The sequence below is a fragment of the Zosterops lateralis genome (genome assembly GCF_965231275.1).
Source record: "Zosterops lateralis genome assembly, chromosome: 4".
NCBI classification, from domain to species: Eukaryota; Metazoa; Chordata; class Aves; order Passeriformes; family Zosteropidae; genus Zosterops; species Zosterops lateralis.
The window spans coordinates 19526645-19551767 of record NC_139765.1 but is presented as its reverse complement, the minus strand read 5'-3'; the positions used below and the strand labels follow the sequence as shown (position 1 = coordinate 19551767).

At 35.1% G+C, this 25123-nt stretch overlaps 1 protein-coding gene across 3 annotated transcripts in view; it reads left to right on the top strand.

The window, feature by feature from the left end:
* Positions 1-24772, top strand: part of SLC41A2 (solute carrier family 41 member 2) — a 52846-nt gene extending 28074 nt beyond the window's left edge. For all 3 annotated transcript variants that reach the window (XM_083859773.1, XM_083859774.1, XM_083859775.1), the window contains exons 7-11: positions 1415-1562; positions 1975-2054; positions 11935-12066; positions 12958-13106; positions 23006-24772. In XM_083859773.1, coding sequence (XP_083715899.1) covers positions 1415-1562; positions 1975-2054; positions 11935-12066; positions 12958-13106; positions 23006-23191 — 695 coding nt within the window. In that variant the 3' untranslated portion in view covers positions 23192-24772. The remainder of the gene's footprint in view (positions 1-1414; positions 1563-1974; positions 2055-11934; positions 12067-12957; positions 13107-23005) is intronic.
* The last annotated feature ends 351 nt before the right edge of the window (positions 24773-25123 follow it).

Genomic DNA, 25123 nt, shown 5'->3' with positions numbered 1-25123 from the left:
AAAAGTCCCTCATTGTTCCCAAGAGTTAGACTGGAGCTGAGTAGTCTCATCGGTCCACCTCTTAGGTCACAAAAAGAGGTGAAAGGAGGAAAAAAGGGCCCCACAAAGTACGAGGGAGATAATACACTATAAGAATAATTAGATAAGGTCAGGAAAAAATTACTTCTCTCTTGGGCTTTGTCTTATTCTCTTACTAGCTTTCTACTTTTAGTTTTCCCAGGGAAACATAACTTACTATGTTTTATTTTGGCTGTGCTGCAGAGGTTGTTACTCAATGCAGAAGCTAGTAACTTCTAAAGATTCTACAGCAATTCTTTCAGGAGATCCAGTAAGGTAACATCAAATTAGTACATGCTTGGATTTGCAGCCATTGTAAGCCATAGCACATGGGTGAGAATATTTTTTATATACCAAGTACTCCTCTTCTGTAGTGTTTGTGTGGTCTATACTAACTATTTCAACCTGTTGATTTAAAATATATTTTGCTGTAAGACTTGTCTGAATTTTGGACGTTTTGACAAAATGTTACAAAATAACATTAGGTATATGACCACACTTCTCATTAAACAAATATATAAAAGTGGAATATTTGCACAGTTTATACATACCTATTTGCCATTAGGATAAATTTTCCATTATTTACTTCAGCATTGAATTAGGAAGTCTTGGATCACTGTAGTAGCTTTTGTGACGAGGGGATTATAAAACCAAGTAATCAGAAAGAAGTAGTGTACTTTCTGTGGAACCAGCTGTTCACTTCACAGTCCCAGCTTTATGATGGTGCTCACCAGTGTTTGCAGTTGTATTCCTATGAAATAGGATGGAATTCTTGTGGGTGGGTGGCAAGCAGCAGAATTGCCTGTTCATTTTCAGACTCAGGCTGGCTATGAAACAACTGAGCTACTGATACAAATGTCTCAATTTTGCACATTGTGCTTGAATCTTTTTAGATATGCTATTTCTGGAAAGATTACCATATTACCTTGTTTAGGAAGAAGGGAGTACATATGTGAAGAATTTGGATATAAACAAAATGCATTTTCATTATTATTCATTATATTCAGTTTCTTTAAATTTTTTTTTCTTCAGTTAAAAATAATGTTTTATAGTCTACATCCTTACTGTATTTTTTTTATCATAAAACATAATACAAAAATCCTTTTCAAAATTCCTTCTTTGTAGTGATGGTTCTGTCCTTGAGAAGATGAGAGACAATGATCACAGATGGCAGATATTAACCATATTGTTTAGTGCAATAGTTGAAACTTCAGGTGTAATGGTCATGAAGACTATTAAAATTCCTCAATTGTATGGCATAGTTCATAATTTATTTTAGAATTGTAAATTAAGAAAAACATGTAGGAAAATCTGGAGAGTAAAAGAATTGGGTTTTTTTTCCTTATTATTTTTTTAGAGACATATTACTATGTATCTCCTTTGGTTGCTGCCTTTTTTTTGACTCTGACTCCGATGGGGATTGTCATAGCTGCCAAACACCCAGCTACCAGAACTGTTCTCCATTCAGGATGGGAGCCTGTTATAACTGCCATGATTATAAGCAGGTAGGTCTGTTTGTCTTGCTGCGTGGAAGCATTTCAATAGTCATCTTCTATCTCTGTGTATCTTATTTGATTATCTCTTACTTAAGAGACATAATTAAGGAGCCTCTAGAATTTAGCCGTTAGAATTTTATAACTGATCTAAGAGATTATTCAATCCAGTGAAAGTTTTGAATCTTAAAAGTAGAGGAATTGGCTAATACTCTATGGTCTTTGTTATACAAGAAGCCAATTTTAATATGTGAATACTATAGTGATGTTAGTCTGTAGCTCCAAATGAGGTAATGGCTCAGGGGAAAGATGAAGTGAAAAGTCCTGGCTTAAAGATGGACTAAGTCAGATTGCTATAATTTTTTTAAAATACTGTTTAGTGGTCTTGCTTGCCTTATTCTAAAATTTGTCCTTTGTTTTTTAGTATTGGTGGCCTTATTCTGGACACGACTGTATCTGATCCTAACTTGGTTGGAATTGTTGTTTATACCCCGGTAATTAACGGTAAGACTCTGACAGGATTAATTGATACATAGTAGCAATTGATATACCTTGTTATGAGAATTGTCTATTACAGTAAATTTCTCTTGTGCCAATTAATATCGGGAATATTAATTTCAAGTTTTGATTTTGCTGTCAACAGCTGTTTATTTGAATACCTGAGAAGTGCTTCCTGTTTTCACTACAACCACTAAACATGATAGAGAATGTGAGAAGTAGAAACCTCAAGTATGCATCAAGAAACTGAAAGTGTAAATATTGATGGAGTATATTCAAATATTAAATTATCAAATATTCCATTGAAGCAGGTTAGGGCTGGGAAAATGTAGATAAAATTTTATTTCAAAGGAGTTTTTTTTTCTGAACATCCAAGGACAAATTTTCTATCCAGTAATTTACCATTGACCTGTGATGTATATAGATATAAGAACTAAGAACCATACTACAGGCAAGTAAATAAATTTCTCAAGAAAAATGTGTGTTGCTTCTGATGATTGGTATGTACTTCTCAGATGTGTAAGAATGAATTTGTGAAAATTTGGTCCTTAAGTTAAGTTCTATGTTCTAATGATAAGAACATGGCAAATGGTAGAGGAATAGTTAATATCTTATTAGACTGATGCAGTTTGAAATTGCTTTTCTTTCCTAGTACAGTACCACAGGGTTGATACCTCTTTATTTTGCAACAACTATAATCACCAGATCTGTTCCCACTGTATTGCTGCCTAGCTGTTCTTTCTCCTTTTTGTGTTTTCCCATTTGATTTCTTACATTAATTTGCGCTTTTATGTATTGTTATTAAAACCATTTATCTAGTTACCAAGATGATTGTTTTAACTCAAGTTAGCCCTTGCAAATTTCATATTCATATGTTCTATTCTATTTTCTAAGCTATAAATTAAATTAATTATGGTCACTTCTTTTCCACCTTGGTAATAAGATGTTAATAGGGTCACTGGGTTTTAGTTTTGAACCACATTGCCTTGATATAATTAATTTCCACACATTGTTAATGGAAATGTAACACAGGATAGCACCCAAACATTTTATAAGTTTTACTGCAGTTGAGAGTTAGTAGATCTATTGCTGCAAACATTACACAAGCTGTTCAGTTAGAGACTTTGACAGAAGCATGTTCTTGGCAAATTCATGCTAGCCCTTGTTTTACAGCTTTCATGTCTTATGGATGCTTATAAATTGTTTTTTTAAGAATTTACTCTAATTCTTATGTAGGAATATAAATTTCACTGATATACAGATTCTCTGTATTATCCTTTTTGACCTACTTTAAAGATACATTTTCTGTTTTCTCCACTACAAATCTCAGGTATTCTCTAACCTCCAAGATAATCAGTTTGCAAAAATGATCACTAATACTTCATGGATTGTTCAGTCTCTAGATGCAGTAAATTTAACTTAACCCCCAGGCCCTAGCACTTATCTACTTGTGATCAAATCTTCATTTTTAGGAAGGCAGTAGACAAAAGGAGCTGAGTATTTCAATCTTCAGCAGAGTATGTTGCTTGCTCTTCTTTCTCATTAAGGCCCTCTCTTTCCTTCTTACTTTTAATGTGAAATGTTTCTATGTCACCTTGGCAACTTGAGTTCCTTGCTAACTGTAAATTAATTTTTATGCCACAGCTGTTATGTTTTCTTGCCTGTTCCTTGCCTTTCTATTAATTCAAAATTGGAAATACTTGCATCTAACTTTTTTGTGTGTTTTCATTTCGATTTCCAGGTACCTAAAAGGCAAGGCAGACTTGTTGATCTGCAGCTTTTTACTACCTTGCACCTGTAACCTTTCTTACAGTAGTCCTTTTTTGGTTAGCTCCCTGGATTTTTTTCCTAGGAGAAGAGGATTTTTTTTCTTTTTAGGCAGGTGTACCCAAACCAGTATTAAGGCAATGTCCATACATTCTTGTGAACCGTCTTTATGGGATAAGAACTAGCCAAAAGCTATAGAGCCCTGGAGGTTTAGCTGACAGGTCAAAAGGTCTTTGGGGCTACTGGAGCAGGCAGGGAAGGCAAGGCTCTTTCCAGAAGGCTGGGATAGCAAGAAGCATTCTTGACATGGAATTCTAAAGGTAGGGGCATATATATAGGAAAATACAGAGTAAATATGTTCTTTGTAGAGGATGCAGGGTTTTATGGTACACCAGGAAAAGGAAACTGTGGGTAATTTTTTGGGTTGCTGTTAGATTAGCCTCTCCCGAGTTTCATAATTTTACTGACACCTTTTGATATTGCTGGTCAGTACAGTGTAGTAAACTGGGGATAAGGAAGTTCTTTGGTTAAAAAAGCACATCGGGTGACACTCATTTACTGACTTGAAAGATGTGTTAGGTCACTTAACAGATGGCTTTTTAAATATTATTATTGCAAATAGTTTTCTCTACCTTTCCTGGCCTTGGAATTCTCATTTTAAGCCAAAGTAGCAAAAGAAATGGAGAGTTTTCCCATTTTACTTTCTTTTACCTGAACATTTGTTGATCCTATGACACAGAAAACCTGGAAGAAAACAATTGCAGGGAAAACTGAAAATAATATTCTTTTCCACTGGGAATGTGTCCAGCCAGGATATAAGGACAGTGTAAATCTGTCCAGAATTTCAAGCTGTCACTGTTTTTTCAGGGCCATTTGCTGTATCTTGAACACCTGAACAGTGTTGACTGCAAAACGGTCAAGTGTTACGGTTCCTGTGCACCATTAAGTATGTTTCATCCAAGTCCTGCCTAGATAGTTTACTTGTTCTTAGATGTGAGACATAGAAGTGGTTTTAATCATGTCTTACACTGTGGAGCCATAAGTATTTTAGAATATTGAAGAAATACTGGTCTGGAATTTAAGCAACCTCAAAGGTTCCCATAACAATAACTACAAGTATTTGCCCAAAGTATTAAAATAGTTTTTAAGCAGAAAGGCATTTATAGTCAGCTTTACAACTGGTGGCCAGACATATTTCACAACTGTTTTTCCCATTTTTCCCACTGTTAAATACATTTCTTGAGATGAATAATTATTTTTAATTCTGTGGTTGGCTGGGTTAAATTGCATATTTGCTTTTTGAAAATAAATAAAACATTTTGTTGTTTCAGGCAACTTGCAGACTACTCGATATTTAGATGTCTCTTTGATATACTGAAGTCCTGAATAATATAACTAAGCCCAAGTGGGGCTGTGCTTCTGTCTAGATACTCAAGCTGATTTTGAGTTGTGTTTTCTAATGAATGAGATGCTTAAAATTTGCAAATCCTCTTACAGTATCACAGCATGTTGAATTTGGCTCAGGATTTGCAATTTACAAGTAACCAAGTTCCTTTTGTGCAAAAAAAAGATAATATCTTAAACAATTATATGCTTCTGACTATGCAACAGAAATTAAGGTGCAGTTGCCAGATAGAGTCACTTTCCTCTCTATTTTTTTTGTGTCCTTATACAAAACATTGTGAGATATCTTCGAAGTATTTGCATTTCAGAAGTTACTCGGTAATAACCAACATGTCAGTGGCTTTTATCCCATTTTTATGCACCTAGAAGAATTAAAGTTCTGCAAATTAATTCTGAAAACACCTGAAATTTGGAAATACTTCATATCAAAAAACTTTCCTTTGCAGATGTTTTGAAGCAGTACTCTTTAAAGGTAACACAAACCTGTTCTAATATTTCTTACTCTTTGGCTGTCCATACTTTAAAATTATTTGCTATCTGGAAGGAATACATAGGTATCAAAGAATATGAGAATCACATATGAGAAAATTTAATACAAAACTTAATGAATGCCAGTTGTCTGTGGGATGAAAATTAAGCTTATGCAATATATTCCCCAAAACATCCCTTTTTTAATCTGTTTGTAGGGTAAATTGAATGACAGACTTTCAGGTTTTTCAGAGAGCTTTTACTGTAAATTGTTTTGAAGAATGTGGAAAAAAAAAATCAAGAAACCATCCCTCTTCAAAAAAAAAAAACAAACCCATCTTTTAATAGCTATATTTTTTATTTTCTTTTAGAATAATTGTACTTTGTTTTTTCTCACAATTGAGTGGTGCTTTGATTAGAATACAGCCATTGTCTTAGAGAGTTGAGCACCTGAAATTTGCCTCTGTAAATCACAAGGGGAAACAGAAGTGTTCCTGGATGGTAGTAAAGCAATTTGGCTAGGTAGCAAATTAATTTTTCTGCATTCTGAATTGGAAAGAATGTGTTAGTCTCAGAAGGCATATCTACTGTATGAGAACTTTATAATTCAGTCTTTATTTTGGCAGGAATAATGAGAGGAGGGTTTTGATTTTTGTTTTTTACTTCTGATGCATTATTGGGTGATTTACTACCTTTTAGTTGCTAACTTGTACATGTAAATCTGCATATATACTTATATAGTGTATGATCTTTCTTTTAAGTCTTACTTGTAAATTCTTTAGAAGAATTCAGTAATCATTGTGTCGTTTTCACAACACAATTATATCCAGAGCATTTTCATTTTTTGACAGTCAAGGAACAATTTTTTATTAGTCATAGGAAAGAAATTATTTATGAGTCAAATCAAACATGGAATGTAATAGTTGCATATATAATAAAGGTTTCTCTTAAAAAACATCCATCTAGGGAAAGTTAATATTTTCCACCTGTTTTCCCCCAAGCATTTTAAGTGTTAAAAGAAATGCTACACAATAAAATGGAAGATGAATGAAAAGCCCCATATAAATAGGTAGCGAGTTAGGTTTCTAATCTAAGTATTTCACTTGCATAAAACAGGATTCTTTAAAGTTAATGGTAGAGAGGTCAAGCCAAAAATTCATCTTGCATTTTCTGAAAGATAGGATGATTATTCCAAAATTTAGAGTTCTCAGTCACAATTGTGACTGAGATTCTTTTTCTTCCTTTTAATTTAATTTTTATGATGCAGATGTTGAGCTTCAAAAAAGCCTGTCTGGCAAAACTGAACTATGGATTGTGCTCAGGAGTGTGCAAAAGTGGGAATCTTCTAGCCTTGACAGATATTACAAGAAAGATCAATTGGCAATTATGTTGGCATAATTCTCTCCTTATATAGATATTAATTGATTGTAGGCCCATTGCACAAACTGTATTATAGGTGCTTGAGAACAACACAGTATTCTGTGACTGATTAATCCCTCTCCATAGAACTGAGTTCCTAAAAATCCCTAATCTCAGGTTTGCTTTGCCTATTCTTACACAATTTTTGTGTCCTCATCATGCAACTATTTCCATTTTCATGAACAGTCATAGTAGTGGTCATTAAAGCTGAGTATGTTCGCTTTATCTGGTGCCCTCAGTACTTTCATTGGAGGCAGTTTTCTACAGAGACAATTCTTCAGTTATATGTATTTAAAGAAATGAACAGAAAATAAAAAGAAGAATGAGATGGGGAGCTATAGGAAAGGAAGGGACTTCCTACATAAAGGTAGTTGAATACTGCTCTGAAAATTTTATGTTGCCTGTTGTACAGTTCTCCTCTTGTACTAAACAAGTACTTAAACCATGATATTTTTACTGGTTAGTAATAACATGGTGCATGGGGTTATTCCTACTCAGATGGAAGACTTTGCACTTCATTTTGTTGAATTTTAGGAGATTTATCTTGACCCAGTTCTCCAGCCTTTCCAGTTCCCTCTGAACTGCAGCACAACCCTCTGGTTTATCATCTAGTCCTCCCAGTATTCTCTGAAAAACCTTACTCTTTTTATCAAAAAATGCAGTGTAAGATTGGAGAAAAAAACAGTCCTGTGCATTACCCAGAGCAGTGGATGATCTCATATTGACCTGTGTCAGCAAGATCCAGCTTCCCTTAACTTCTTGGTTTTTTTTACCTGCACTTGTTATGAGTTATGAGACAGATTTTCTTTGAAGTGTTAAGACTCATTGACGTAAAATGCTTTATAGTGGTTTTCTGAATAGCATGGTTAGTTCTATTATTAGAAAAATTTTCTTTAACCAGATGATGATAAAGAGGATTGTGCCTGTTTGCAAATACATGGCATGGTTTGGGCTATACTTTCAATATGGTTTCCTGTGCTTGTTAGACAAAAGACCTGTGATAACAATTTTTACAAAAAATGTTCTTGTTTAGTCCTCAACTGCCTTGATAAAATGATGAGGTTTTAAATTTTCTTTTAAAGTTGTCAGTGTTACATCCTTTGCACTTTAGCAGATGACATCTCTTCTGCTTATTGACAAAGCAGCACTCTAGTGTTGAAGTTAAACACATTTGCTGTTCTGAAAGGAATGAAGTAATAACTGCTGGATTTTACTTTTCAAATAATATTTTCCCCTATGTTGTAGTTCTTGTCAAAATGAAAGAAAACTAAAGAAGGATGTGTTTGCAAATTTAGTATTTACTATGATGGCTGCAATAGTGCAGTAGGAGAAAAATTTCTGGATTAATCAAATGTTCATGTAAACAGTCCTCATATATATCCACAGAGTTTTTAGTAATATGAGCAGCAACTGAGCATATGACCATTTTATACATTTAGAAGATGCTGAGAAGTTATCAGTTTTGTGTGTCAACATCTTGCCAACCTACGCAGTTTTATCTGTTTTCTGGTTCTTGCAGGGATCTGATCAATCTGGTATAGCTGAGATGGTAATTGCAGATGCACAGTAGCTGCTGTTACCAAACAAACCGAGTATCTCTGTACATATCAAAGTGATTCATTCAGCCTTATATGAGTCATTCTGTGACCAGCAGAGTAGTGAACCCTGATTCTGTTCTCATTTGTATCCTGAGGTTTTTAGACAGTCTTTTCAGCCTGCAGTGTTCCTGCTGTACCCACTGCTCGCAACATCCTCTCCGTTTTCCCTCTGCTTTCCACAACAAAGCCATTCCTCTTCTTTCTCGCTGGGCTGTTGGCTGAGCAAGAGGCATCATGCCTTGCTCCAAGCTGAGTGCTGACTGGCCAGCTGGCCTGCTTGTGCTTTTGCCATGAACTATATAACTCATGTTTCTGTCTTTGTCTCACTGAGAACATGGGTTTGGATCTTTGCCTTTATTAATCTAGGCACTGATTCATTTTTGGTAGATTGTTTAACCGTGCCTGAAAGTAGTTAGCATGTCTATCCTTGTTTTAGACATGGTTGAAACTGGCCCAAAATTTCAAAAATAATTAGAGGAATTAATAGGTGAATGGATGGAACTAAAATACAGTGTCACTTGCTGCTGTCACCACCATACATTTGTTGGCTGGCTGAGACTGAGCAGGATGTAAGGATTCTAGAAGCATTTACACTTTACTGTACCTGGCTATCTTCTGTGAGTTAAAATTATACCACTAATATTAGGTTATTCAGGCTCAAACAAATAAAATTTAAAATAATTTTGCTGAACATACAAATATTTAATTTCTATTTAGCTAAAATAGATTGTTCAACTCAGCTGCAATTAGTTACACCTCTTGAAATCACACTCCACGCTGGCTGTTTTGGTTAGCTTGTCAGCTTCCTTTGCAGAGCAGCTATGTCACCTCCTTTACCAGTATTCCATGGCTGGCCAGCTTGTTTTAGAATCACTTTTGATACTTGTCAGTAATTTCTTGCTATCTACGTGAGCAATAGGGCTTGGGGAATACTTTCTCTAAATGATGGTTATAGAAGTGAAAAGATTTGTCATTAATAGCTATCCATCAAAGGATTGACAGCCAACCATACACCTTCTTTCATAGACTTGTCAATGTCTGTTGTCCAGACAGATTTTTTAATCACCATTTCAAGTGAATTTATTTCTGTTTTCCTTGATTCTTTTATCTCATTCAGTTTCCCATATTATTAACTAGGGAAAGAAGTCCAGATCACCTACCGTATTTCTGAGTGTCTGAATTTGTTGAAGCAAATAATTACCAGTCACAAAAGGAAATTACATACATCCTAGGAAATACTTAAAATCTAGGGAGTTGTGCCAAAGTGGTTTGTAGTTGCATTGCTACAAAACTCAAACCAGCCCTATGTACTTCTGTCCATTACTTCTTTTTGTAGTGCTATAAGAGAAGCAGATAGTGGCAGAATTATTACTAATTATTTATCTTAATATTGTTGTGAATAAACCAATTATCGCAGTTGTTAGCCTGATTGTAATTACCCAGATTGTCTTTATGTCCTCTTTTAACAGAACCTGTTTCATATTTTCCAGTCATATGGCACTATCCCCAGCTTTATAGCTCTATTAAGAAGTGGTTTTACCTAACAGCTTTTTCAAAATTCAGTCACAGAAATTATCTGATCCCCATCCAAATGTAGTGCATTGATCCTTGATTTTACTTCTCCTCTCTTTATGTATCTTATTCTCCTTAGCCAGAAATCTATAATTTATTGTTCTCAATTGAAGGACAGGCTTTGAGTCCGATATAGATTGGTTTTGATCTTTTAAAACCTTTTGTAGTTTAGATAAATCCCTTACTTTGCTACTTTTTCTCTAGTTCATCTGAAAAACAAGCTATTGCTATTTTAATTTTCTTTGCAAACTCTGGCTTAGCCTTTTGGTAGTTCATCTTTTATCCCTCTATGACCTGACTGAGAACATGCATTTCCTGATTTGTATCTGAAGTTTTTTCTTAAAAGACTTACTTCCTTGTTAGCTTCAGCCATTTGCTGTCTTTAAGCAGCAATGAGGCAGGATATCTTTCAGATCTCAGATCTTTCTGCCAACCACTTCATAGTCACCACAAGAATTTGGCAAACAGTGTCTTCTGGTCACCACAAATACTTGTTCTTCAACTAGACAAAGCCCTAAGCACCAGATAAACAAAATCATTCAACTACAAAAAACAAGGCCTTTCTCCTGAAGTGGGGACAAGATCTGCATTACTTCTGCTTCTTCTCAGACCAACCCATTTTTATGTAAAGCATCTGAAACAGGAAAAGAAAAAGTATGTGCTTGATATGCAAGTAGACAGCTCAAGTATAATAATAGGAGGGTTTCATGTTACTGTATTCTGCAATGTGGATGTAACAAGTTGTTTTAGTTTTCTGTTCATTGAAATAAAAATTCACAGAACGTGAAACAGCCCAGGGTGGAAGGAACCTTGAAATGTCATCTGGCCCAACCTCGTGTGAGAAAGGGAGCCTAGATGAGATTTTCTAGCACCTGGTCTGGTCACATCCCAAAAACCTCCAAGGAAGTGGGCTCCACCACATCCCTGGGGTGGTCGTTCCAGTAGTGAATGATTGTTCTCACTATGAGAAATTTCTTTCTTATATTGAGATGAACACTCTGCCAGTACAACTTGTACACATTGCTCCTTTCAGAAAGAAAGTAGAATCTCCATCACTACCATTCTTTTAACAATCAGCTCTTCAGACACTCGTCTTGTTCTTTCAGCCTGAATTATGAGTGGCAGAAGACTATAGATACTCATGTCTTGTGTCAGAGGGGAATGACTGTGGTAACTCTTGAAGCCTTTTCTGGCCCTGTGGTTCTGTGTGTGAAATCTGCATTTATGTTTGTAGTAGTGAGCATATCTGCTTTCATTACTTGCCCTGGTCAGGAATACTGCCCTAGGGAGGTAATCCAGCAGTGGCACAACTATGTCTTACTTCTGGTGATCCAAGAGGGATTTCCAAAGAGAGTTTTACCTATGAGAAAGCATAAGATTGAACCTTTTGGAAGGTTTTGAATTTTTTGCGCTTACTGTGATTCAAAACTGATTTCCAATTACCCAGTGATACATTAAACTGTAGCTCACATTTTTTGGACTTATTTTGATTATTTGCAGCCTGTCTACAACTAATATACATTCCAAAGGTATTTCTCATTCTGACTTTTGTATGTAAGGTACTGTGATAGAGGAAGTTGGTAAATGTGCACAAATATTGCCTAATAGAGGAAAAAAAATAGTTTAACATTTTTCATTCGTTCCCTTTTACATTTCAGGTATTGGTGGCAATCTAGTAGCTATTCAAGCTAGCAGAATTTCTACCTACCTCCATTTACATAGCATTCCTGGAGAGATGCCAGAGGAGGCCAAGGGTTGCTATTACCCGTGCAGAACATACTATGGTACAGGTATGTCTTAGTTAAAAATTCTGTCTCACATCTCTTTACCCCTTTATGCCTGACTGTACCCCCAGTGAGAAATAGCAAGGAACTGAACTTGCTGTGTGCAATTCAAAACCTGGTTAGGCTTGGCAGTTTTCTTTGCCTGCAGCTGTTTCCTTGTGAGAATGACAAGAAACTTCCTGAGGGGTGGATGGGTAGAGAGGAGCGCAGAGAAGGGTGAAGCCCTGGCAAGGGCTGGTGAGGCAGGACACTGGATACCCACTCAGAAGGCTTTCTGCCTTCAACTTTCCTTAGCTTCTCTACCTGCTCTTAACTTTTGTCTGCCCTCAGAACTGCAAAGCAGTTTCCCATTAAGGCCAAACATTGTATCAGACATCATTACTGAGCCAAAGCCCTGCTTGCCATTTTCTCTCTAGATTGTCTTTTCACAGCTTATTCCTCCCCTGTATTTCCCACTTTCCTAATGATGTAGTAACTGGTGAAATGAATATGTATTAAATGAATTGGAATAGATGTGGAAGTGGTAAATGTGGGTAAATGTGGGATTATTTTTTAGAAATATAAAGAATTTTTGAGGATGTCTTGAATATGGAGTCCAAAGGATCTTCTTTTCTAGTAAGACTTTAGGAAGTCCAGAAATGTAGATTATATTACATGAGCACAGATGAAGGCAGTTTGCACCCTTTTTCAGAAGGGCTCTCCTTACCTTTTTGGGAAGACAGTGAAATTCCTCAAGGAGTCTTCTAGTGGAAAATAATGCCTACTGTTCCACAGTAGCCAATGCTGTGAAATTCCAAAAATGGGAGTGTTTTTATATTGAAATGAATAAAAATTTAATATAGTAATTGAAGAGCTTAACCGAATTTTGGATTGATTTTTTTTTTTTTTAAATTGTAGGAGTAAATAACAAATCAGCCCAAGTTCTGCTTCTCTTGGTGATTCCTGGACACCTTATTTTCTTGTACACTATCCACTTAATGAAAAGCGGGCATACTTCCTTAACCCCCATCTTTATAGCAGTATATTTGTTTGCAGCTCTGCTACAGGTAAGAATAAGTACAACTGGAAAATTCTTGTATAAAATCAAGTTCTTGAAGGAAATGATTTTTTTTCCTGGCATCTGAAATTTCATGCATGGTACAGAAAGGTATGGTTTGGTAGAGGCTTTCAGCACAGCTCTGAAGTAGCTGATTATCTCCACAAAGGTATGGCTTACACAGGTGTACCATTGTTGTGAGTGCTTTTCTGAAAGCACTTGACTGCATTATCTCCTTGTCATGCATCCTTCACATGCTTTCGGAACCATTGCATCTAAACCCCCATCATTTTGATCAGTTGGAGGGGAAATGGAAAGAAGGAGGGGAAATGGGAAGAACGAAAGGTAGCATTTATGAATAAGGAAAATCAAGGAAAACTATTAAAAAAATCTCCTAAACTGGTTCGCATTACTGTTTTAGTTAATATAGTCCAGCAGATGAAAATACTACAGCTTCTTTGGTGTGTTCTTAATATTTATTAGTTCAAATTAATATGACTGAAAACACTGTACAAGAAATTGAAATTGCATTAATTGTCAAACTATTTTACCTTATTTGGCTGTTTTTACCTAATGGTCTGTTCATACCCGGCAAGGGTAGTTCTTGAAAGATGCCTTTTGAAATAGCAATGCCTCAAGGTGAAATGATTTCAGTTTGAGAAATCACTATTACAAAATTAAATATTTTATTAAAGTCACACCAAGGTTTTAGGTATAACCTGCCTGAATTAAATATAATGTTTCATTACACCTTAAAACCAAAAAGTGACTGTTTGTGTTACACGGTAGAAATGTGGTTGAAATATCCATAATTTAAATATATATACTGCTTGAAAAATGTGACCAATTTCATTTTAAAATGCAAACAAAATTATCAACAGGTCAATACTTAATAAAATTATCATTTTTAATGTTCTGAATTGTCCTTATTTTTTCACACTGCTATCTCAATAAAGACAGGTTTCAAAAACTGTTACTATTTTATATGAGAATTTTACACCTTTTGGGTAGAACATGACTGGTAATGTTTCAACCTTTGGAATGAGAGAGTCATACTAAAAGTACTAAATCATAGTCATACTAAAGTAATAAATTACTAAAGTAATAAATTACTTTTTATTTACCTCTTAGATAATATTCCTGGTTTCCAGCCTTATCACTTGCTTCATAATGTGTTTTCCTGAGGAAATGATGCTCTTCATTTACTCTATCTGTTCTGTCTGGGTTGGGACAAGAGTCCCTGATAATGTAAGACTGCAGTGTGATTTCAGTCAGTATTAAGCTTCCAAGATTTCCTGTGGGAATCAACCGGAATTCATAAATCCAGTCCTCCTGCTAACAGAACTGCAATCACAGCATGTTTAGGAACACTTTTTCTTCAGCAGCAAGACTTGAGAAATGCAGAAATTTCAGGTTTTCACCTGAAAACCAAGTTAAGGCATTATGGCAGGACTTTCAAATGACATGGTAATTCAGACCCAGCAGCAGCACGTAAAGGTGTAAAGTCGCGCTTCCATAAATTCAGGATCTGATTGGAGTATTCAGATTTTTGTCATGTATCTCTATTGCAGTACATCAGACCACACCTGATTTTCTTGATTTTTTCACCAATAAAGCAGATGTAGAGGGTTTTTTTTGTTTTGTTTTGTTTTGTTTTGTTTTGTTTTGTTTTGTTTTGTTTTGTTTTTTCCTGCTCCCTTTTATGGATTATTTTTTCTCTTTATTGTCTGTCTTTAGTCATAAAAGTCCTTTTGAGATGTGTTTACTTGGAAACTGAGTACCAGTATTGCAAACTTTAACTTCTCACGGGCCTTGACATATTTACAATTTGAAACACCTTGGTTTTTAAGACCTGAAAATATTTAATAGATTCCTTTCCCCATTTGAATTATTCTGGCATTTTTCCAGTAGTGATTATTGTAGTGTTGCATACCTCTAATTAGAGCAGATTTAGTTTTCAGAGAGATGATGCTTGCTTTAATCCTTAAATCTTCAACACATTTTATTTACCTGTTGGTCTGAAGTACTTCCATACTGCAGCTTCATACTTTTAAGTTTCTCCTTTCTCAAGGAAAGCACTTAAATATTTATATTCATTCCTCTTCCCTTTTTCAGTGACATCTATGCACCTGGAAATGGCAAAAAACAGTTTTCAGGCTGCCATTTTTTTTTTGGCATAACCTAATAGCTACTGATCTTATTTTTCCTGAACTCTTTTATATTTTTGTCCTCTCAGTGAGAGCTTTTCCAATTCTGCTGTAAAACTGAAAAACCTCACAGCCAAGTATTATTGTTTCAATTAACAACAAGCCAAATGCATTCACAGTCTTTTGAGCAGTGATGGATCTGCATTCTAGGCCTTTTTTATAATATATTGGACTTTGTACTTATTTTCACTTTGCATGGAAGGTATATGAAAATGGATATGTCAAAAATTACAATCCTGCTTGCAAGCTGGATATTTTATGTTTGAGGTGGTAGATGGTAATTTAACAGAATACAGTGATTCCCAAAGGTAGGAGTTAATTTTAGTCAGTCCTGTGAGGAGGTTTAATATTGCTGCTTTGCCCTTTGCCATTCATTACTTGTGTTGAGCTGGGGTGCAGAAAGGGTTGCTGAAAATGATTATGGCAATATACCACCTATGTAGGTTTTTCCTCAATATGTTAAAAAATAATGCTAAATTAAAAAATAACAGCAGCAATTAAATGGATTTTCTGTCTTTAAAATTCATGTAACTATTGTAAGGTGTTAAATTATTTAATGACATATCTTACAGTGGACTGCAATAGATGGTTAATTGACTTTGATTCTGTTTATTATTTCTGACTGTCCAGCCCTTTTTATTTAAAATGGAGAGGAAAGGTTTAGAGAAATGGCAAACGTAGAACTCCAAGTGGAATGTTGGAGTAAATAGGAAAAAATCAAGAAAATGTTAATGCAAAGACATTGATTTTTCCTTTCATATTTCTCTCTGTCTCTTTCGGTTTATGCTATCTCACATTATCTCTACAGTAATACTGTGATATACATATGAATTCTATTTTACATTTTAACTAGACTTTTTCAAATTGCCTGTAAACTTCACTATCCATCCCAAAGTGATAAAAATACAATTTATTTGCATTGAAAGCTCTATGCAGTATTACTGATTTTCCAGTTAGAGATTTCGTTTCCTTGTCATCCAAATCTGATACTTTCATTGTTTGAATGTTGTTTTTTCACCACACAGGCATACCAGCTTCTTTCATCTTTTCTCCCTAACTGCCCTGAGATATTCTTAGATATTTTTTCCACAACATGTCATTTAAATAAGCTATTTGTGGGAACAAAATAATTAATATGCCATGATGTATTATCAATAGGATAATTCAGTTTTTATTGACTGAAAATATGCAGTGTAATAAAAGTACAGTTTCACATATTCTAAATATTCATGTAGGTTTTTTTCTAAATATCATTTCATTAAGATATTTTAAGTAATATGAGTAGCCAGAGCTATGATTTGCATTCCTTTTGATTCTCTGTGAACAAACCTGTTCTGGGTTTCTAGGCTTAAGAAAAACCAGAAAACATTTTATTTAATTTCATTTTCCTACTGTTAATAGTAACAGCTGTTTGTATTCTTTGAATAAATACATATTCTTGAAATGTTCTTCACTTAAATTTAGAATTGATTGTAGTGACATCCAAGGCTGTACTCACTTTATCTTTAGAAGGGTTTGGATTTCACAATTATTTTTCCATAAAGGGAGAAAACTGCACAACTATTTTAATTATATTAATCTACATTCAGGTAAAATTTCTAGGCTGAAATTTGAAAAGTCTGAAATAGCTCTGTCTTGAAGAGACTGTTCTGTGTTTATGAATGGCAGCACCAGAGGAAAATACAATTAAAAATGCCATGGGGATTGTATACCCTGTAAATATGTAGGGTGCTTCACACAATGCACACTGTTCAGTGTCAGGGCAAGCCAATGTACCTAATCAAACCCAGTATAATGTTTTTAAGTGTGTTTTGGATTTGGTGAGTGGACTCTGTTAAAGAGGAATACACTTTCCTTGAAAATCTTACAAAAATAAGCCACAAACATGCACTAGCACACTGCATGCAGTTACAATATGGCATTTGATCCACAAAGGTTATATTAACTGGGAAACAGTCCTCCTCTTATTCCTCACAAAGGCACAAGTTTGTTTTTTTTTTTTCCTGTATGAGGCTGTGCACCAAGCAGAGTTTCATCCCGTCTTGTAAGCCTGCAGCAGGAGAGCAGCACTGGAGCTGCCAAGCTGTCAGTCCTGGCACACAGCTCGAGGCACTCAAAGGTGGCCTCTGTTCTGCATGTTCTCACTGAGCCAGTAAAACACCCTCCGAGGAATTTTCACACCTACTGATCAAATCTGAGCACACAGCTATGTTCAAGTCTCGGGGAATAAACAAACAATAGGAGATTCCCAGAGCTATTACCAAGCAAATAAGTAATTCCAAATTCTTCTTACCCAGTGAAGGTCAGATGTGCAGGGCTGCGAAGTCAGTTTTGCAGTGCTTCAAGGCTGTTTGGGACAATAGAAAACCAAGAGTTCAGTGATGCTCATAACAACTTCCTGCTCACATCAAAAATGTCTTGGATTTCTCACCAGTGTGAGGATTCTTATGATGGTAGGGGCCTGGTTAATATGAAAATGTAACTCGTGGGATGTACTATACATTACACAGAAAAAAGGAAGGTTGTGTTTATAGACAAAATATTGATGCATTATAAATACTGCTTTTCTAACAGGAAAGGTTATTTCTGAAAGCTGGAGCGTATAGCTGCTAAAGAGACTATATTTCAGTGAGATGTAGAAGGTCAAGCCCAAATCTGGACAGTTCTGTATGTTCAGTGCTTTCTCATTGCAGCATGACAAACAGACTTGCCAGACTCATTGAGATCTGACTGTGGGTACCAACAGCTCCTTCCTTTCCAGCCGTGTTGCTGTCTGTGGTAGAAGCCCAACTCCTACCAAGTGACAGCAGGTATTTATCATTTTTTGCCTCCAGAAGGCTTAACTCAAAGTGCTTGTGTATGTAGCATGACACACTGAGTTGTGCTATAGCTCTTTCAGACTGAGCATACCAGAGCACTTACTGGTCTGGGTTACACATCCTGGCAGATAGCTGAGAAACAGCTGAAATTAGGACTGTTTTGGTCAAACCAGGGTGTCTGGCAAAGCTACAAAGAAATCAAGATGACAATCTGAAAAACTTGATTCAAACTGAAATCTACAGAAAAAAAAAAGTTGCTTCCTGCAAAATTACATCAATATAATGAAATTGACTCAGAAACAACTTCAGTTAAAGAGATACTCTCTTTTTTACTTCAAAGAGGTCTTAGTGTGACTTCAATGTATGCTGCGCTCTCTGGGTACTTGGATACCTTAAAGGAGCTGATGCCACTTAGCTATGACACAATCGACAGCAGCAAGAACAGATTTGCTGTTCAGGGGTTTCCTTGCAGCCAGGCATTGAAGGAAATCTCTGTATGTTTAGGGGAGATGATAAAATGATACATGTCCCTCTGGACATGATACACACCAAATACGCTACCAGAGAAAACAAGAAAAATGTCTTTTGAAAAACGTGTGTAGTCCCTACTCTGAGAGTTGACTGAGTACAGTTTTCTGGCTGTAGACAATGGAAACTCAGTGAGTTCAGTGTAGATCTATTACAAACACTTTACAGTTATCACTTCATCAAAAGCCATTAAAAATTGGAGACATGTAATGTATAATTTGAAAATTAACTTAATGAAGGGTGAAAGCCACTAGAAGACCCTTCTGGCAAGAATGACAGAGTCAGAACACAGTAATCTTCAGAGATTCTTAAATAGGATTTTTTAGTCATAATTTAAAAAACCAAATAAATAAACTTACCTTTGATTTTCATAGGTTTGTAAGAGTTCTTATCCAGTAATTGCAGGATCTTTTCATAGGGAAGTTATGGGTAAATTTTGAGTCAATATAATTTTGAAAGTAAAGGAGACCTAAAATACATTTGAAAGGAAGTTAGCTCAGTTTATTTACATCTGTGTTTCCTGTCTAAAGTAACAGGAAAGATGCAACTATTTTTTAATACACCTTCAGATGGAAAATATATAAGCTGGAATAATCAGTATTAGCAACAGGCAGTTTAACAGTTTAATTTTCCAGCTTGGTGTTGGAATTCACTTATCTACTAATGTATAAATTAATATAACTAATGTATAGCAACTAATGTATAAATTAATATAAAAGTGAACAATTCTACTCTGCTTTACAAATGTCCTTCGTTTGAATATTACACTTGTATCACTTGTGAATGTGACATGCATCCACTGATGACATATGGACATTCCAGATGAAAGAAACAATAAAAATAATATAGCATCCTTCAATTTATTAATTAGGCTATAGGAAGACTAGACAGTATTAAGAATGTTTGGAAGGAGTTATGTATTTTTATTTTAAATAATAGAGTTTCAGTGTTTTCCCATTTTAGGAATTCTAAGAAATTATTTCCATGAGGAAATAGAGATGTACTACATGTAAAAGATCAAAGATAACTTTTTTTCACCTAAATTTCCTTTTTTATTTGTATCTAAAGACCTTGAAAGAATGAAAGTAAATTTTGTGCACAATAACAAGAAAAGAAACCTGCTTTATAATGTGTAATGTTCCTATTTATAGCCTTGCAGTCATAAGATCTGAACTTTCAAAATAGTAAAGCTCACTCATATTTAAGTATTCATGTTCAATTTCAGTTCCAATCTGAAATTCATAATTTGAGTGAGAGAGTTCAATATCAAGAATTACTCCCTTTTTCCATCCTTTGTTGTAGAAAACAATATGGGTACTTATATTCCTTATTTTTAGATTCTTCATCAGTAGAATTTTTCAAGCTTTTCACCTCCTTCCTACTCTTATTGCTGTATTCTGCTGCTTCCAAGGGCATTTTTTGACAGTGAGACGGATGGGTGATTTTTAGAAATTCAGTCTAAGTCTGATCATGCCTTTAGTTTCGTTTTCCTCTCTTTTGATTGTTATTTTCTTTCCTGTAATAATTATAATAATATGATTTCCCATGATTTCCCTTTTAAGCTATCGAAACATCTGGAATTTTGCTAGTATTTTTGCAATCCTGTCTCAGGGATGTTTTTTTTTTCTTGATCAGTGACTATTGAGTGTCTCCCTTTTGTTAGCCAGATCTTTTTATATAGATAGACATTTAGTTATTTTTTGCCTTTCTTAAACCATGCAGTTATTTCTTCCTTCAGTCTGGAAGAATTCCTGGAGCTTTGTTTCATAATTCTACTACTGCTCATTTCCTTTTTTACAGGAAAATCTCTTTATTAAATAATTTCTATGCTAAATAATTTCAGCTTGCATCTTGGACAGTTCTGCATGTATTTACAAGCTTTTCTTACCAATTTTCTACAGCATTTCATGCTAAACAGATAATTTTTGTACTGTATCCCTTCCCTCCCCTCCCCTCCCCTCCCCTCCTCTCCCCTCCCCTCCCCCCTTCCTCTTCCCCTTCCCCCCCCTCCCCTCCCCTCCCCCCCTTCCCCCCCCTCCCCTCCCCTCCCCCCCTTCCCCTTCCCCTTCCCCTTCCCCTTCCCCTTCCCCTTCGCTTTTTCTTCCCAAATAATCATTGATTGCTGACTTTGATTACTTTCTCTTAACAGTGATGAGAAACAAAATCTTATTGAATCTTTGCCACATTGATTCTGTCTTGCATTACAAACTGATGTGGGCAAATAAGTAACCATTTCCAAAGACTGAGCCATATAATTCTGAAATATTAATGAGTTTCTAGCTGTGCAAATGCATGATGGATGGTAGCTGGTAGCATTAATTCTTCACCAAAGTCAGTGAAGGCTGGAAATAATCTATCTGTAAGCACTAAGTTCCAATTGCCATAACATACTGTTACAAGCACCAGTTAATATCATCTGCTATAAATTTTTCTTATGACTTACAGAATACAGGCTTGTTATAATTTGCATTATTTGTTGTGCATCTGTACATTAATACAGCAAAACCACTTATTTGGGAAGGTTCACAAAAGCTTAGTTTCCAAACTGCCCATTTAACACTGTAGTCCAAGTCAGTTATTTCAGGATGGAAAATGTATAGCCAACTGAAAAGTTTTCATGTCGTGATTTTTAAGAGTCAAAAGTGAATACTGTCATCTAAATTGGACTGAGTATGTTATGTCTAATTGGTTGTGTTATATAAATGCAGTGTATATTTTTCTTGGAATGAATGCTCTCATCTTCCAGTGGAACGTGCATAACTATTGTGGATGTGGGGTGCTGCAGTGTCTTCTGAGTGCATCCTGTAGGAGATGGGAATGTACAGGATCTTTTATAAACAAGCCTCTTTTTGTCTCTGTAAGAAGAAGGAGCTGACTCAAGGAATCTGATAGTCTTCCAAAGAAAACATCTGTTTTAAATACATTTGTTTGGATTCCAGTCAGCACATCTAGGACTTGCATAATTAGCTTAGACTACAGAGTTCCCTTTTCAAAAGATACATTTATATAAATAAGCCATGCATTTTTCATTAGGCAAATACTCCTCCTTTCTCTCTTTTTTTTTTTTTAATTATAAATTCAGGCTTGTATTTTAGCATATGCTTTTGCAAAGCAAGGATTAATTCAGAAACTTTTTCAACACAATTATTTGTGTGAAAATGACATTCATTTTGCTGTACTTATAGTGGAGAAGTGTCTTGCAACCATCTGATCAATATTTCAATAAATGACTGTATACATTTATAAGCATGCTTTTGATGCCAATAATTGATTATTTAGTAAACAAAATATTATGTTTTTACTACTTTTGATACTGCATTATTTTGATACCTACATTATTTTAAACGTAGATAGTAGAGTTTTTTAAAATTAATGATGGTAGTACTTGTCTTAAGTTTACTCTTCTTAAAGATCTGATTATCTAAAAACACCTGAAATACAGAATTTATTTCAACTTAAGCAGCTCCTTAGAAGCTACAAGAAGAAATGAAGAAATGAAACTCAGTGGTCCTTTCTCCATTCATCTTTTGCCATTCCACTCCACATGATTCCACTGAACTGGAATCCCTTATCATACAGTTGTGCAACATTAAAAGGATTCTTTTCTAAAATTGGGTTAATAATTATGCTTACCTTTGGTATGAAGATCAAGTCTCTCAAATGTTAAGACATTCACAGTTGGGAATTAAATCTTTTATTTTGGGACAAATTCAGCCTGGAGTGACAATTTCATAATGTATATTGCAGGTGTGCCTTAATACAGAAGGGCTGAAGATGGTATTTCAGGTATAAAACTAGGTTCTAGGCTATTTTTTGCAGTTCACACAACCCAGCTGAAAATGTTCTGAATTTGACGTGTTGTTCTTTGTATCACATCTGATTTCAGGTCAGGACTAGACCTGTGTAAACAGGAATTATGCCTGGGTTGAGTGAATTCATGGGGCAACATGATTTGGTTCTGAATTATCTCAAAGCCCTACTTATGCTCTCTCTGTACAGAATGATCTGTTGTGTGAGAAGTGTAGCTGTGTGTTTGGTGGAACTTTTTTGGCTTTTCTTTCCGTTTTCAGAAGTCCTCAAGCATAGTCTGGGTAAAAAATGTCAGTAATTCAGAATGTTCCTTCCAGCAATGCATGTGACTGAGAGAAATTGGCTACGTGTCCCTCTCTCTGGTTTTGGGGAGCTTTAATTTTCTAAACTTCATTCATATTAATTTTTCAAAAGCATTGGTGTACAACACTTTGGTCTAGTATGGAGACGATCTCTAGTATGAGACAATAATGTTGGCTGTTGACTTCCTTTTGATGTAACTTACATGATATTAATACAGATTTTGTTTGCTTGATGTTGCGTAGGTGTTTACTCTGTTGTGGATTGCTGACTGGATGGTGCACCACTTCTGGAAAAAAGGAAAAGACCCTGACAGTTTTTCTATCCCTTATCTTACTGCACTTGGAGATCTGCTTGGAACTGCCTTATTAGCTATAGGTTTTCATTTTCTGTGGCTCATAGGTGACAGAGATGGTGATGTTGGTGACTAATTATTCCAACGGATGCAATGACTTTTCCTGGAATATTGACAAGACCTATCACTCCACTTAAGGGTCCTCAAAGTGTTTGTTCCTTTTGGTCTGAGTAAATCCAGTTGACACAGACATAAAAAAGCCTTAATGATTTTAGTTTGGTTTGCTTTTAAAAACTTGGATGGAACTATGATATCTGAGAACTTTATTCTGAAACCAAGGTGAATTGGTGGTAGCTTGAAGATATTTGAGTAGACACAATGAAGGGTAGATGAATCCTTTTATTGAGTTTTAAATTTCCTAAAGAGTTGATGATATGTTCTTACCTTGCAATTTCAGTGCGGTAGTTCTCTGATCATTGCAGACTTGATACCAGTAATGACTGTTATGGTCCACACATTTTGTCACAGGCTTTGTTTTCTGTAGAAGAATAAGACCTTCAGCATTTATAAAATTAGACACTTGAAAAGTGTCTGCCTGTCTGAGCCCATTTTCTTTGTGCTAAAATGAGCAACCTAATTATTTTGCTGTTGGGATTTATTAGAACAAAAATAGTAAATGCAAATAATAATGTGACACTGACCTGGTCAATAATAATGGGTGAGTGATTAAAACTCCTTGTGTTGAAAAGTGTATGTTCATTTAGCAACTGAAAAGATGTTTAACTAACTGATAATAATGGTGTTGTGATGGCCAGTATCCTGATTTTAATGAAGTATTTAGTGGTGTTGATTTAACTGTATATACTGACCCTGCTTGAAACTTGCAGTATAAAAGATGAAGTTTCTTTTATAGGCACTTAGGAAGTTACATAAACTTCCCAAATTCCAGAGCTATGTCATCAGTTTCTAAGCAGAAATCTCTGCTTTCAAGCCATGCAAATAATATGGTCAATAAGGAGATTTACGGCTTTCTCAATGATTTCTCTTATTTGTAGACCTGAATATTTCAAATAATACATTGATCATGAGGACTCTGGTTGCCATTTTGAAAAAAAAGGTACTAATTACTCTATTTTAAAGTCTACTGTGAGTTCCTCACGGCATATGTTTTAAAAGACTATAGCATATATCCTAAATGCATAATGAAGTTAAAAAATGGTATTTTAAGTGTTGTGATTGAAAATTTTAAATTTTGAGATTTAAATTAGACAACCGAATCCATATATCAGCATATGGTTTGATCCTGTAAACATTAGTCATGTGCTCTATGCATACAAATGCTTTTTAATTTGGTGGACCTACTCAGATGAGTAGATTATGTGCATAAGTGTTAATGGGACTTCTGTATGTGTTGGTCACCTTAAACTCTTTGGAAGTTCAAAGTGTTTTCAGCTTTGAAAATTAAACCACCTGTTCAGTGCCTACACATGGATTTAGATGCCTGAATTTTAGCTCTCTCTTTAAACCTTTTTATTTGCTTTCTTACTGTTATTATAATATAGTTTGAATGAATCATATGTATTATGTCTTTTATTATGTCAGAGAAAGACTAAATCTTTCTTACTTCAGGTTCTCTGACTTTTTTTAGTTTGTATTAATGTTATTTAAAATAATTTCTTGTATGTAGCATTGCAGGTAATATTATTAAATTGTTTAAAATGGAATTAAAGTAACTCATTTTTTTCCAATAATGGTTATTTATTTTTGATACAGCTGTAAATGCAATTTTTAAATTTCTGTTAGAACTGCCATCTTAATCAAGTCAACTGACATTTCAAGCGCTTTATTAGAGTTACTGGACTTTAGGGTAATTTTAAAATGAATTGCAGGATTCTTAAAAATTAAAATTTCTTGAGATACCTGCAATCTGTGCTTATCCAATGCATGAGGGACTTGTAGTATTTAGTCATGGCAGTATCCTTAGTGATTAGTATACTAAATATTTTCCCAGTAAATAAGCAACTCTTGGTACAGTGTGACTGTTTAGATCACTGAACTGGGGAAGAAA